General features: G+C 38.4%; 1 protein-coding gene across 1 annotated transcript in view; it reads left to right on the top strand.

The window, feature by feature from the left end:
• LOC126355935 (DIS3-like exonuclease 2) overlaps positions 1-15,882 on the top strand; it is a 192,000-nt gene that overhangs the window by 22,043 nt on the left and 154,075 nt on the right. The window contains exons 3-4 of the mRNA XM_050006507.1: positions 2,104-2,212; positions 6,946-6,999. Coding sequence (XP_049862464.1) covers positions 2,104-2,212; positions 6,946-6,999 — 163 coding nt within the window. The remainder of the gene's footprint in view (positions 1-2,103; positions 2,213-6,945; positions 7,000-15,882) is intronic.

A 15,882-nucleotide genomic window follows, 5' to 3' on the forward strand; every position in this document is an offset into this window, starting at 1 on the left:
AGGGTTGTAGCCTCTCCCTGATGTTATTCAATATGTATATTGAGCAAGCAGTAAAGGAAACAAAAGAAAATTTCGGAGTAGATATTGAAATACATGGAGTAGTAATAAAAACTTTGAGGTTTGCCGATGAGATTGTAATTCTGTCAGAGACAGCAAAGAACTTGGAAGAGCAGTTGAACGGAATGGACAGTATCTTGAGGGGAGGGTATAAGATGAACAACAACAAAAGCAAAACGAGGATAATGGAATGTAGTCGAGCTAACTCGGGTGATGCTGAGGGAATTAGGTTAGGAAATGAGACACTTAAAGTACTAAAGGAGTTTTGCTACTTGGAGAGCAAAATAACTGATGATGGTCGAAATAGAGAGGATATAAAATATAGACTGGTAATGGCAAGGAAACAGTTTCTGAAGAAGAGAAATTTGTTAATATTGAGTATAGATGTAAATGTCAGAAAGTCATTTCTGAAAGTATTTGGATGGAGTGTAGCCATGTATGGAAGAGAAACATGGACGATAAATAGTTTGGACAAGAAGAGAATAGAAGCTTTCGAAATGTGGTGCTACAGAAGAATGTTGAAGATTAGATGGGTAGATCACGTAACTAATGAGGAGATATTGAATAGAATTGGGGAGAAGAGGAGTTTGTGACACAACTTGACTAGAAGAAGGGATCGGATGGTAGGTCATGTTCTGAGGCATCAAGTGATCACCAATTTAGTATTGGAGGGCAGCGTGGAGGGTAAAAATCATAGAGGGAGACCAAGAGATGAATGCACCGAACAGATTCAGAAGGATGTAGGTTGCAGTAGGTACTGGGAGATGAAGAAGCTTGCACAGGAAAGAGTAGCATGGGGAGCTGCATCAAACCAGTCTCAGGACTGAAGACAACAACAACTACTACAGACCACGAACTATCAGAGTACCAGATGCCATTGATGTGATCAAGTTTTCATCACATTGAAAGTGACATACATACATAAGTATATGTGTGCAAATGCATGTGATGAAAACAAATAACCCTATTCCAGAGGTGTGTGTAGTCAAGTTTTGCAAGTTATCCTTGGTGTATTAGCTTAACTGAGGACAATGCTGACTCATGTAGTATACGCTATAGGCTTGCCTATCCATGACTGATGGAACTCTTCTGCTTGCTGCAGCTGCCTTGCTTGATGTTTTATGGCCTCTATATAAGATATTTTGGGCTGTTTGCTTACAAATAGGATGTGATTGTGTCACGTTTTATGTTCAGTTCACAATCATTGAGGATGAAATAAGTGGTTTTTCAATGTGCATGGACTGGTAAAAGTGGCTTGGACTGTGTGTCTCTACTTAAGTTACAAAGCTCACAGTTAATATTTGTATTTAGATGATTTTTTAAAATGAGAATGCTTCATGATTAGGTCATTACACTACAGATGACTATGCACTCCATATTTACTCAACGTAAGACACAAGTAATTTGAATTCAGCCAATGTAAAAATTCCCAGAAAGTAAAAAAAAAAAATTGTAAATTGTAGAAAATAATCATGCTCTCATCTGCCCCTCTAAATTAATACTCTGATGTACATCAAATTCTTAATCCAGAATGAAATTTTCCAATTGGGTTGTGTTAAAGAATGAATCATTTTCTGTAGAACAAGTATAAAATTTTACTACGGTCTAGCACATTCTTACAGTCATGTTTACACTTGTTGAAACAAAGAAATTATGTGCCTGTAATGTTTCTCCTGTATATAATTATGTTCACACACACACACACACACACACACACACACACAACTCTTATTCGTGCCCTCTCTGACTAGCTTGAATGATAGTAAAAACCATTGCCTCTCATTGCTTTGCACATATTGCCTGTAAGGATGTAATTAAATCACTCCTGTCATTTGCAAATAAACTGAAAAATTGTATTTTCATATTAAAACAACATAATGTTTGTGGCTCTATTTATTTGAAGGTTACTTATGGCATGTGCTTCTGTGTTAAATTTTCAATGTATTATTGCTAGTTGATTTAGTATCTCCATAAAGTCAGTTCCAAAAAATATTTATCCAGTTTGTTACTTTAGTAATCTGCTGTTCTTAAATTTTAAAATTTTAGTGGCCATAACGGAAGCCCACGAAAAAGTACCAACAAAGCACAGTGCTTTGAAAAATACCTTCCGCAAAGAGAGATAGAGGAAGGACTCCAGAATGGTACACTAATTAAGGTAAGTGTTGCCGTGAAGTTGACACTACTCCTTTTTTTTAAAAGAACATACACATTGTCAGATGGAAGTATGCAATTGTTAAACATTCAGACAATAATTTATCATGTCAAGATTGCCATTTGTGCAGAATCCTCTTGTGTCACATATTACACTAACGTATCAAAAAGTGATTAATGTTGATAAGTGTGGAAAAGAAAGAATTACATGAAAACAGTGAAACAAAAATATATCCCATACTAACTAGTAAAGGATTTTTGCTTCTTGGGCTACTACAAGGTGTAGTGCTTCCATCATTTGCCAATAGGTGGCGACAACAGTAATTAGTGGTTGAAAGAAACAGATCGCAGACGTCAAGCAGTTAGCTTGGACCTCGGTCAACATAATCTCAGTCAAAAATCGGTCGATTTGTGTCTGCATCATAAAGTTATTCTTGATTGCAAATGTCAGTTTACGAACCTAATTCTCGTCATTTGCAGGAGTTGGTACTGTTTTGTTTCAGTATGGAGAAAACAGCGTCTGAGTCTCATCAAATGCTCTAAGTACTTATGGTAAGGATACTATTAGTGAAAGAATGTGTCAGGAGTGGTTTCAACGCTTCGAGAATAGTGATTTTAACGTCATAGACCGGCATAGTGGTGGAAGAGAGAATGTTTTCAAAGATGCAGAATTGTGGACATTGCTGAGTGAAGACACTTGTCAAACTCAAGAATAATTGGCACGATTAGTGGGAGTGATACAGCAAGCCATTTCAAAATATCTCAAGACTTTGGGCATGATTCAGAAAGAAGGAACTTGAGGCCCGTGTGAGCTGAAACCAAGAGATGTTGAATGACATTTATGTTTTTGTGAACAGTTGCTTCAGAGGTAAAAACGGAAGGGATTTTTGCATCGCATTGTGACCGGGAATGAAAAATAGGTTCATTACTATAGCCCTAAATGCAAAATATCATGGTAGTATCCCGGCCATGCTTCCACGTTGGCGGCCAAACTGAATATTCACGGCTCCAAGATATGCTCGGCATTTGGTGGGACCAGCTCAGCGATCGTGTACTATGGGGTGCTAAAACAAAGTCAAACAATAACAGGTGATCGTTATCGAATGAAATTCATGCGTTTGAATAGAGAATTAAGACAACAGTCACAATACAACGAGAGGCATGATAAAGTGATTTTGCAGCATGATAACGCTCGACCCCACATTGCAAGAGAGGTCAAAACATACTTGGAAACATTGAAATGGGAAGTCCTACCCCACGTGCCATACTCTCCAGACATTGGTCCCTCTATTACCTGTTCAGATAAATGGAACATGCCCTGGCTGACAAACACTTCTGGTTTCATGAAGAAGTGACAAGTTGGACTAGGTCGTGGATCGCTTCAAAAGGTGAACAATTTTTTCGTTGCGGGATTCATACACTGTCCGAAAGATGGGAGAAAGTAGTGGCCAGTGATGGAAAATACTTTGAGTGATACATGTGTAACCAACTGCTGCGCGGCCGATGTCCAGCAATTGGTAAACAGCAGCAAACCTTACACAAGAGCCAATAGACAAAAGAGGTCACATTCTCCCTCCACCGCAATGACCTATTAAAAATAAAGTTCCCTCTCCTTTTTCCTTAAGTGACCAATGAAACTACCTACCTTTTTAAAATTATGACGTAATGGCATGTGCAGTGAACACTAATAACAAAATAGGAAGGACACTGCAAGGCTAGAACACACCATTAGACCCAGAAGAAGGCCACTGCAATTGTGGCCAAAACGTTGGTTTTTCTCCAGCATCAATAGTTTTTCACATTATGACGTGGTACCAAACCCAGCTAACTTTTATGTTGACTGTAACCAGTTTGTTTCATTAAAACCTCAAATGTTGCAGGGAAAAAAATGGCAGGAGCAAAGTTGTACACCTTGTATTAAAAAGGTATATGGAAACCATAATGTCTTCAAGTAAATTCTGCTGAAACAGAGATATTAAAATGCTGTAAAAATGAAATTTTCTTCACATACCACATTCTCTTTTCCTGTAAGATTTATAAAATTGAGTAATATGTTATGACTGAATATGGCATATTAGAGGGGGAAGGAAAAAAAAAAAAAAACAACCTATAAGCAGTGAGAGATGAGAGATATTCATAGCACTTTAATTATCATCATGAAAAAAGTAATTTTTTTCCCCCCCTGCACACACATCGGTAGCCCTATTACACATTGAAATCACTGTGTCACAGTACCATAGTACACAGCTAGAAGAGCAAGATCAAACCCACATTGATATAGTGGACTACCATGCAGTAATTCACTTTCACCAGCAGTGGAAATGTTGCAGCAATGTCAGGTCAGTCCAGGTGGCTGTTTTGTTGTGGCTCCTCTGATGGTGCGTTGCGGTAGTGTGACACAGGGATATCAGTGCATGTCAGGTCTGTAGTGATGTACCTGTAAATAAACAAATGAATAAAGAATCTCACTAACATAACAATTTTATTTTTCTTGAAGTGATAATTAATACTATACAACTACACCCTATAGTCAAAAAAGTCCACTGTCTGTTAATAAAATAAGATAAAGAAACATCTCATGTGGTCTTTGGTATTCAGTAAGGATATCAAATCAACTAAATGTTTTAATTATTTGTTACTGTATTTTGCAGCTGTGACGTATTAAACTGATAGTTCAGTAATTTTCACATCTGTCAACACCTGCTTCCTTTGTGATTGCAATTATTATATTCTTCTTGAAGTCTGAGGGAATTTCACCTGTCTCATACATCTTACTCACCAGATAGTAGAGCTTTGTCAGGACTGGCTCTCCCAAGGCTGTCAGTAGTTCTAATGGAATGTTGTCTACTCCGGGGGCCTTGTTTCGACTCAGGTCTTTTAGTGTCCTGTGAAACTCTTCACGCGGTATCATATCTCCTATTTCATTTGCATCTACCTCCTCTTCCATTTCCATAATATTGTCCTCAAGAACATTGCCCCTGTATAGACCATCTATATACTCCTTCCACCTTTCTGCTTTCCCTTCTTTGCTTAGAACTTGGTTTACATCTGAGCTCTTGATATTCATGCAAGTGGTTCTCTTTTCTCCAAAGGTCTCTTTAATTTTCCTGTAGGCAGTATCTATCTTACCCCTAGTGAGATAAGCCTCTACATCCTTACATTTGCCCTCTAGCTATCCCTGCTTAGCCATATTGCACTTCCTGTTGATCTCATTTTTGAGACATTTGAATTCCTTTTTGCCTGCTTCACTTACTGCATTTTTGTATTTTCTCCTTTCATCAATTAAATTCAATATTTCTTCTGTTACCCAAGGATTTCTACTAGACCTCGTCTTTTTACCTACTTGATTCTCTGCTGCCTTCACTACTTCATCCCTCAGAGCTACCCATTCTTCTTCTACTGTACTTCTTTCCCCCATTCCTGTCAATTGCTCCCTTATGCTCTCCCTGAAACTCTGTACAACCTCTGGTTCTTTTAGTTTATCCATGTCCGATCTCCTTAAATTCCCACCTTTTTGCAGTTTCTTTACTTTTAATCTACAGGTCATAACCAATAGATTGTGGTCAGAGTCCACATCTGCCCCTGGAAATGTCTTACAATTTAAAACCTGGTTCCTAAATCTCTGTCTTACCATTATATAATCTATCTGATACCTTTTAGTATCTCCAGGGTTCTTCCATGTATACAACCTCCTTTCATGATTCTGAAATCAAGTGTTAGCTATGATTAAGTTGTGCTCTGTGCAAAAATTCTACCAGCCGGCTTCCTCTTTCATTTCTAAGCCCCAATCCATATTCACCTACTACGTTTCCTTCTCTCCCTTTTTCTACACTCGAATTCCAGTCACCCATGACTATTAAATTTAATTTCTTTTATTTCATCATACATTTCTTCAATTTCTTGGTCATCTGCAGAGCTAGTTGGCATATAAACTTGTACTACTGTAGGAGGTGTGGGCTTCGTGTCTATCTTGGCCACAATAATGCGTTCACTATGCTGTTTGTAGTAGCTTACCCCCACTCCAATTTTTTTATTCATTATTAAACCTACTCCTGCATTACCCCTATTTGATTTTGTATTTATAATCCTGTGTTCACCCGACCAAAAGTCTTGTTCCTCCTGCCACCAAACTTCACTAATTCCCACTATATCTAACTTTAACCTTTCCATTTCCCTTTTTAAATTTTGTAACCTACCTGGCCGTTTAAGAGATCTGACATTCCATGCTCCGATCTGTAGAACGCCAGTTTTCTTTCTCCTGATAACAACGTCCTCTTGAGTAGTCCCCTCCCGGAGATCCGAATGGGGGACTATTTTACCTCCAGAATATTTTACCCAAGAGGACGCCATCATCATTTAATCATACAGTAAAGCTGCATGCCCTCGGGAAAAATTACGGCTGTAGTTTCCCGTTGCTTTCAGCCGTTCGCAGTATCACAACAGCAAGTTCGTTTTGGTTAGTGTTACAAGGCCAGATCATTCAATCATCCAGACTGTTGCCCCTGCAACTACTGAAAAGGCTGCTGCCCATATTCAGAGGCTCACAAGTTACTGTTTTCAAATATCTTATACAGTGACCAACTCATTTTTTAATCTTACTTAAACTGTTAATTCTGCTGTATCATTGTTTTATATTATGTCTGAAAAATGTGCCATTTTGAATTCTTTTGACCTCAAACTACTTAACAATTTTGTCATACTGTTAAACTATTACTAATAATAGTTTTTTCCCCCCAGGGTATTATCCGCATAAACCAGAGGAACTACAAGGAGTCGTACATAAGTAACCCTGTAAGTCTTTGTCTGCTTTTAAGAATTATTAGTTGTTTTTATTCCTGCTTGAATTATTTTGAATTTTGTTAAAAATAAGTTGTTTTCCTTTTCTATTCGTGATCTGTTGTTGCAGATCAATATTCAATAATTACTTAGAATATAATAGTTTGAATTCCAGAAGGATTGAATGACTGAGAATGCTATTTATACATTCACTCATCAAATATTACAAGCTGTAAATAATAATGTCTCAACAGGCCGTATTTTTGGTGGCTATTCCAAGACTATTAATTGTATAGACCATGTTAATCTCTAAGAAAAACTCCAGTTTTATGGAATTCATGGCTTTACACACAGCTAGTGTGAATCATACTTAACAAACAGATGCAAAAAGTTGTGCTGAATAATTCAGTGTCAGAAAGGTAGAATAATTTTAGTGACTGGGGAAAGATCACAAAGGGAGTCTCACAGAGTTCAATTTGGGACCACCTCTACCTCTATTTCCTTGTATAAGTTAATTATCTTGCACTTAACATTCAACAAGCAAAATTGTCCCTTTTTGCAGATGGTACTAGTATTACAGCCTTTTCAACAGTTTCAGGGACAACTTTCTGGATGATCAATTGATCTCACATTGTTAGAATAATCAGCATTGTCCTGCTGTGCTAGTATTTGGAATAGCTGAAATCAAGGGGAAACTATAGCTGTGATTTTTTTTTTTCCCCGTCAAGGGCACGTAGCTTTGCCGTATAGGTTAATGATGATGGCATCCTCTTGGGTAAAGCATTATAGTGCTAAAAGAGTCCCCCATTTGGATCTCTGGGTGGGGACCATTCAGGAGGATTACATTAAGAAAAACAAAACTAGTATTCTACAGGTCAGATCGTGGAATGTTACATCCCTTAATTGGGTAGGTAGGTTACAGAATTTGAAAAGGGAAATGGATAGGTTAAAGTTAGATACAATGGGAATTAGTGAAGCGCACTGGCAGGACAGGACTTTTTGTCAGGTCAGTGCAGAGTTATCAGCACAAAATGAGACCGGAATATTGCAGGAGTAAGCCTAATAATGAATAAGAAAATAGGAATGCCCACAAACTACTGTGCACAGCATAGTAAATGCATTATCATAACCATGATAGACACAAAGCCCCCAGCTATCACAGTACTACAAGATCATATGCCAACTAGCTTTGCAGAAGGTGGAGACTGAAAGAATGAATGATGAGAAACAGAAAAATATTCAGTTGGTTAAAGAAGATGAAAATTTAATAGTTACAGGTGACTGGAATTCAGTAGTAGGAAAACAAAGTGTAGGAAAAATAATCAGAGAATATGGACTAAGGGAAAGGAATGAAAGAGGAAACTGCATGCTAGAATGTTGCATAGAGCATAATTTAATCATCACTAGCACCTGGTTTAACAATCATGAAAGAAGATTGTGCATGTGAAAGGGACTTAGGGACACTGGAAAGTTTGAGGTTGATTGTATAATAAGATAGGTTTCAAAACCAGATTTCAAACTGTTAAGACATTTCCAGGGGGCAGATGTATGTTATGGCCATAATTTTTTGTCAATGAACCGCAGGCCAAAAGTGAAGAAATTGCAAGAAGACAGGTAATTATGGAGAGATTATGCAAAAAGATAATGCATAGTAGAAATCCTGGGATGACTAGGGAAATATTGAATTTAATTGAAGAAAGAAGAAAATATCAGCGTATGAAGCAGGTGAAAGAGAATACAGAGCTCTAAAAAATGAGACTGACAGAAACTTCAAAATGGCTAAGCAGGAATGGCTAGAGGACAAATGCAGGGCTGTAGAAGCACGCATAAATAGAAGAAAGGTAGATGCTTTCTATTGGAAGATTGAAGATAACTGTGGAAAAAAACAGAAGCAGTTGTACGAACATGAAGAGCTCAGTTGGCAAGTCAGTCTGAAACAAAAAGGGAAAGCTGAAAAGTGGAAGGAATACGTAAAAGGGGTGCACAAGGAGAAAGAACTTCAAAACAATATTGTAGTAAGAGAACGTCTAGTAGGTGAAAATGAGATAGGAAATATGATACTGTAAGAAGAATTTGACGGGCTGTGAAAGATCTAAGTCAAAACAATGCTCCTGAAGTATATGACAATCCCTCAGAATTATAGAGACAGAATTGTACCACATGGTGTGCAAGGTATGAGACAGGTGAAATACCCTGCAACTTAAGGAATAATGTAATAATTCTATTTCCAAAGAATGCAGGTGCTGACAGGTGTGAGTAAATTTTGAAATGGACTATTCACAAGAACAAAAAAATGGGAAAACTGGTAGGGAGCAGCATTGGGAAAGATCAGGTTAGACTTTGGAGGAATTTAAGAACTCATGGATCAATACTAACCATATGACTTATCTTAGAAGATGCATTGAAGAAAGGTAAACCTACATTTATAGCATTTGTGAATAGAGTAATTTTTTGACAAGGTTGACTTGACTCCAGTGTTTGAAATTTTGCAATTAGCTGGCATATGAACTGAAAGGTTATTTACAACTTGTATAGAAACCAGACTGCAGTTGTAACAGTCAAAATACTTGAAAGGCAAGCCATAGTCGAGGATGGAGTAAGACAAGGTTGTAGCCTGTCCCAATGTCATTAAATCTGTACATTGAGCAAGCTGTGATGAAAATCAAGGAGAAATTCCCAAAGTGAACTGAAATTCATGGAGAAGGAATAAAAACTTTGTGGTTTGCCAATGACACAGAGAGAACTGTTGACTTGGGAGAGCAGTGGAATGGAATGGATAGTGTCTTGAAAAGAGATTATAAGATTTACATTAATAAAAGAAAAACAAGAGTAATGAAATGTAGTTGAAGTAAATCAGGCAATCCTGAAGAAATTGGAGTAGAAAATGAGACACTGAAAGTAGTAGATGAGTTTTGTCATTTGAGCAGCTTTTTGCTGATGGTTGAACTAGGGAAGATATAAAATACAGACTAGCAATGGCAAGAAAAGGGTTTCTGAAATAGAGGAATTTGTAAAAATCAAATTTACATTGAAATGTTAGGAAGTCTTAAGATACTTTCTTGTACTGTAGCTTTGTATGCCAATGAAATGTGAACAATTGGTAATCCAAACAAACAGAAGATAGCTTGGGATATCGAAGGAGGAGGTACTGAATCAAGTTGGGTGAAAAAAGAAATAGAGGGCACAGCTTGACTAAAAGAAGGGTTCAGTTGATAGGTCACATCCTGCACCATTGTCAGTGTGTGTTAATGGAAGTTTAGTTTCTGTGGCTGAGGTGCGCAATAGGTGACAGTTGAAATGCTCAGGTAACAATGACTACTTATTAACTAAAAATATTACTCAGTACAGTTTCTAGGGACAAGTTTCCACACTACTTAATTGCACACAATTTTGCAAAGCGGCATGAGGCTTGAATGAAAATGGTGTGTGAGTTGTGTCTATGCCTGATGTTTCCACACAATCTCTTGGAGTAGAGTTGATAGCAGCAGGGGCTACTGCTTACCTACAGTACACAGCTGTAAGAGTGATGTTTGTGTCACAAGGTAGTAGTCTGTTGTGTGCAATAGCAAGGAGTGTGGGTGGTAAAAATTGTAGAGGGAGACAAAGGCCTGAATACATAGTTATGCAGGGATTAAGAGGCTTGCACAGGATAGGCTAGCATGGAAAGCTGCATCAAACCAGTCTTTGAACTGAAGACCACAACAACAGTCATTTATGTATCTACCAATGATGTATGAAGCTACATTGATGTGCAACCATTTCATGTGGGCGCTTCACTTTTTTTGTCAGGCAGTGTAAAAAGCCGTGTAATGAATTCTTGTTAGTTGGTAAAGACACATGATTTCACATGCTGCTCTGCCTTTAATGATGCAGGATTTGGTAGAATAGGAGTAACTGGTAGTGAATGAGTGGATGGGGACTTTGAACCTTGGGGATTGGGATGAAGATCTAGATATGTCACACAGTTTGACAATTTTGTTGCAGAGTTTAGGAGGGCAAAAGTGAGTTACACAGGGAGGGTATCTTGGAGCGATCATATTTTCAGTTCTTGAAGTTGTAGCATGGGTGGTAAAATGTAATAGACACTTGAGGCCTGGGTGGTAATGGGCTGCAGATAGAAATTCAGTTTTTGTTTTACTTTTCGAAAAAGTGAGGAGCTCCTTGGTGTTGAGCAGTGTCTCTTCCAAATAGCTCATGAAAAGATTGAATCAGGTCAGGGCCATCCTGATTTCACAGACTTTTCAAGCGAATTTTCCTTTTGATGTAACTAGAGAGGTGATCTTACTGTTACCATCCAAAATTATTCTTCCCACTTCCACCCTCCTGTGTTTTCCATCAACTGTCACACACAGCCGTCCATAAACCATTACTTACTGACATCATTGCCATGAGATGTAGTATGCTAGTTAGGCTTCAGAACAGAAGAGTTGAAATCTCTACCCTGTCATCTAGATTTAGGTTTTTGTGGTTTATTAAAACACTTAAAATAAATGATCAGTGTGGAACCAATAAAAAGATCATTCTCTGATTCATAACCATCCTTGGGAAATATGAACATGTTCTTGGTCTCTAATTATCCCACTGTCAATGGCTTATCACTGATTCTCACATTAGCACTCATCAACTTTGGTCTTATTATTAACTTGCCTCCATTCTTGTCTCAGCCTTAACGTCCTCCATCTTCTTGTTAAACCGAAGCTAACAGTGGAAAATCCAGGATGGAATGCAACAATATTATGCCACTCCAGCAGTACACAATCATCATTCCACCATCACACTCAGTCTTTTTACTTCTCTCCTTTTCTGCTACTTCCTCCCAGGCCTCCATCTAACCTGCAGCACTTCACTGTCTGCCACAGCACTTCACTGTCTGCCACACCCACCACACTATCTCCCCCCCCCCCCTCCCTGTGCTAGCCTCCTCCTTACCCCCACCCAGTCGCCACTCCCATCATGCACTGATGCTGCTGCTTGCAGGGTGGTTTCATTTGTCTGAGACTGTAGTTGTATGTGTGAGTTCTCTCTCTCTCTCTCTCTCTCTCTCTCTCTCTCTCTCTCTCTCCCTCTCTCTCTCTCTCTCTCTCTTCCATTATAAGTATAATTTCGGCATTCTTTTATTTTCACTTTACATAAACTATTCATGAAGCATAGGAGCTTGTGAAGGAGCCAGGCTTTAGGACACAAAGAGACCGAGAATCACCCCTCTTCTTCAATGTTTATTCACCGGAAATGTGAGTAGAAGATTTTTTTGGTTGGCTTTTGATGTTTTCAGGTTTCTCGCATTTGCGAGGAACAGTAGACTGTCAGTTTCACTCTCTCTGTAAACTGTGAAATTAACCAGCCAGGAAAATATATTATAATACACTTAAACTTCCATATGTTTGTTATTGGAGGACTTGGCCAGAGTTCTAGCATAAAGGCATTCGTAATCAGATGATCCTACATCTGAATGTTACTCAGAGTCCTCAGGGTCTTTGGCTGTATTGGCTGGATGTTGTTTTCCTATCACAAGGGTGAGATAGTATCATCATCCCAATGTTTCACCCATGCAAAAACCCAACATCTGTCGACAACTACTTTCTGATGATCCTCACCAATGTGTTCAGCAAACTGCATGAAAGGATGGTAGCTGGAAGATTATGTTGAGTCTTGAATTGGAGGGCCTTTTGTCCCCCTATCAATGTGAATCAGTGTGGCTTCTCAGTTGGATGATCCACAACCAACCATTTGGTTAGGTAGGAAAGAGCAAATTTTTTCTAGAGACCAGCACCTCTTTCACCAGTCTGTTTTTACCTACATAAGGTACACACTACCACTTAGTAACATCAGACTTTTCATGCTCTCCTCAACTGAGGCTTTTGAGGCCCCCTTCTGATTTTTTATTCATCGGTTTTTGTTGGCCAATTGTTTCGGTTTAGAGTTGTTATCTCACTTAGTGCCTCACGAGTCCAAGAGAATGGCATCCTTCATAGCTCTATGCTGAGTGTTTATCTTCCTCACAACCATCATAGACTCATGATCTCCATAAGATCCTTGGTCATGCCATGTTGCTTGGCAGTGAATTTTGCATTTGGTACAGCGCCCGGTCTGTAGCATTCAGCTGAATGCAAGCTCCTAGGTTTCAGTTTCCCATGGCTTATTGTTACACAGTGTGTGGACATCATTGCACAGTCCCAATTTTTCAGACTCCTATTCAATAAAAAGCTGAGTCTGGTCATCTAAAGACTAGTTTGAATGCAGAAACTTAATGTTCTTCACTACCTTGCCCACACCTCTTGGGGTGCAGTTTGACCTGCTCTCCTCCATATTTACTGGACCCTTGGCTCATTCTGATTGGTTGCTGTGACTCAATGGCATGTCCATTCTTGAAATTGGTGGAACCATTCGATCATCGTGGAGTAAAACTAGCCATCGATGCCTTCTAGATTAATCCTACACATAGTCCCCCTGAAGTGGGGAACTCCCCTTTTCAGTTCAGGTTGTACCAACTCTTGCTCACTTAAGCAATCACTGTGTAACGGTTTCCTAAATATCTAACTTGGCACATTAATTTCTGCTTAGAAGTTGTATCAACACTCTACCTCTTGTCCACGGATAGGTTTAGTTGATGGAATGCACTTCAAGGCCCTCTTCTGGCACCTCTGGGTATCTTCCTTAGACTGTGCTTCCTGTATATGCTCCTTGGTTTGTATCCAGACCACAAATTACAACCGATCTATTTCAGGGACCTAGAATTTTATTGCCATGACCATTCGGTGTTAGGTACTTTGTTTTTCAGCTACCATTTTTACTAATATTGACTGGTTTAAAACTGTGGGTAAGATGAAATATGCTTTTACATCTCCCACTCATCAAGAACAAAATTTGTTACTGGATACATTAATGTTTTTATGGAGGAGTTGATAGCCATTAACAGAGCCCAAGGTTTTTTTTTTTTTTAAACAGGCCTCCCTTGATTGCATTTTAATTTGTAGACACTCAGTGAGAAGTCTCCAGGCTATTGATCAATCTTATTCTTCTCATGCTGTGATATCCATTACTCTGACTTTATCTTTTACTGTAGTTGCCGTGCCTGTCCAGTTGTCTTTGTCAGCGTTCCTGGTCATGTGAACACCCGGGAAATGAACAGTTTCCATTGATTTATGGTTATGGTCGTTTATGTTTCAAGCACAGAGTTTGAATAACTGTGTGTGTCTTCTTTAATGCAGACTTTGTCTTCTTCTGCAACTTATTTTGTGCTGGAAGTGGAAAAGGTCTTTCTAAAAAATTTCAGCTTGCCAACAATGAATGTAGAGGCCTTCTTCATCAATATACCTTGAACAATACTTTATGACAAAAGAGAAGACTCTCTCTGTATTGGTGACATCATTGTGATTGTCACCAAAGTCCTTCTTCCATGGAGTATGGTGTATCTCCAAGGCAGGATCTGATGACATGGAATAAACCACTGACCATGACATGGAATAAACCACTGACCATGACATTGAATAAACCACTGACCAGGATGTGCCGCAGTGTGTGATAAAGAAACTATTGTCCTAGCTTGCAGATATGCTTCATCCATTCCACACCAGGGTAGATGTTAAAATGAGAAACAAATCACTGTACAGTGTACCATTCTAAACTCATTATTAAAATAAACTTTTGTGTTCGTGATCATCATTCTTTTGTTTGTCATTCGTTGTGCAACATATCTTTTCACCAAATTTATATGTCACTCTACAGATCCCTCCCATTAGAACGATGATGCCATCACTATTATAAACCACAAATAAACAGTATAATGAAAAGTATAGTTGCTACACACCGTAAAGTGGAGGTACTAATTCGCAGAAAGACAAAACAAAAAGACTGTTGGAAAGTTAGCGTTTCGGCCAAAAAGGCCTTTGCCTAAAATAGACAACTTACACACACTCTCACACTCACACGAATGCAACACACACACTCACACCCACAAAACCAGATTGTCTGGCTCCAGCTGCCAGAGACTGTGCTCATGCATGTGTGAGTTGCATTTGCGTGCATGTGAGTGTGTTGTCTACTTTTGACAAAGGCCTTGTTGGCCAAAAGCTAACTTTCCGACAGTCTTTCTGTTGTGTCTTCCTGCAATTCAGCTTCTGCGCTGTATGATACGTAGCAACTATCCTTTTCATTATGTTGTTATATTCCATCCTGGATTTTCCACAAATAAACAATGAACAATTGAAGTTTAAAACTAACTGTGACATTTTTAGATACTTATTTGTGGATTCTTCTGGTACTTTTTGGAAGAACAATTTCATATTTAATATTGAATAACAAGCACTGTTTCTATTCTACTGATTTTTATTCATTTCCAACTAGTTTTCAGCTTATTGGGCCATCTTCAGGAAACAACTGACTAGCACTCAAAGGGACACTAGTTCTTAGGTAATCAAACATAATAAGCAAATATACAAACCATGTGCATAGAGTGTCGTGCATCAAACTTGTTTCTTAACATTGAAATTACACTTTACACAACTGAAAACGCTAAACATAGTAAATAAACTGCACCATGTTATAGGTTAAATGGTTATAATGCTAAATTTTGTGAGGTTTTGGTATTGATAGAGAGAGAATGAGCACAAATAATTTAATTTTCAGTGAACACCCAAAGGCATGTCATGTATGGAAAATATAATCAGAAACATTAGGATTGGGTTGTATTTGGTATTTCCCTCCGTCAGGTTATTATGTTTGTGAAAATTGTGTGAAGTAATTTTCCAAAATGCTTTGAACCGTATGTTGTGGTATAGAAATTACAATATTTGCCAGTGAAGTGTTGGGTGATGCACATTAGAGTAAAACAAGACAGGTTCTGAAAATTTGATTTATTACTTAGATCAAACCAGCCATTATACCTGTTCGACATAGTTA

The sequence above is a fragment of the Schistocerca gregaria genome, chromosome 3 (assembly GCF_023897955.1).
Source record: "Schistocerca gregaria isolate iqSchGreg1 chromosome 3, iqSchGreg1.2, whole genome shotgun sequence".
Lineage (NCBI taxonomy): Eukaryota > Metazoa > Arthropoda > Insecta > Orthoptera > Acrididae > Schistocerca > Schistocerca gregaria.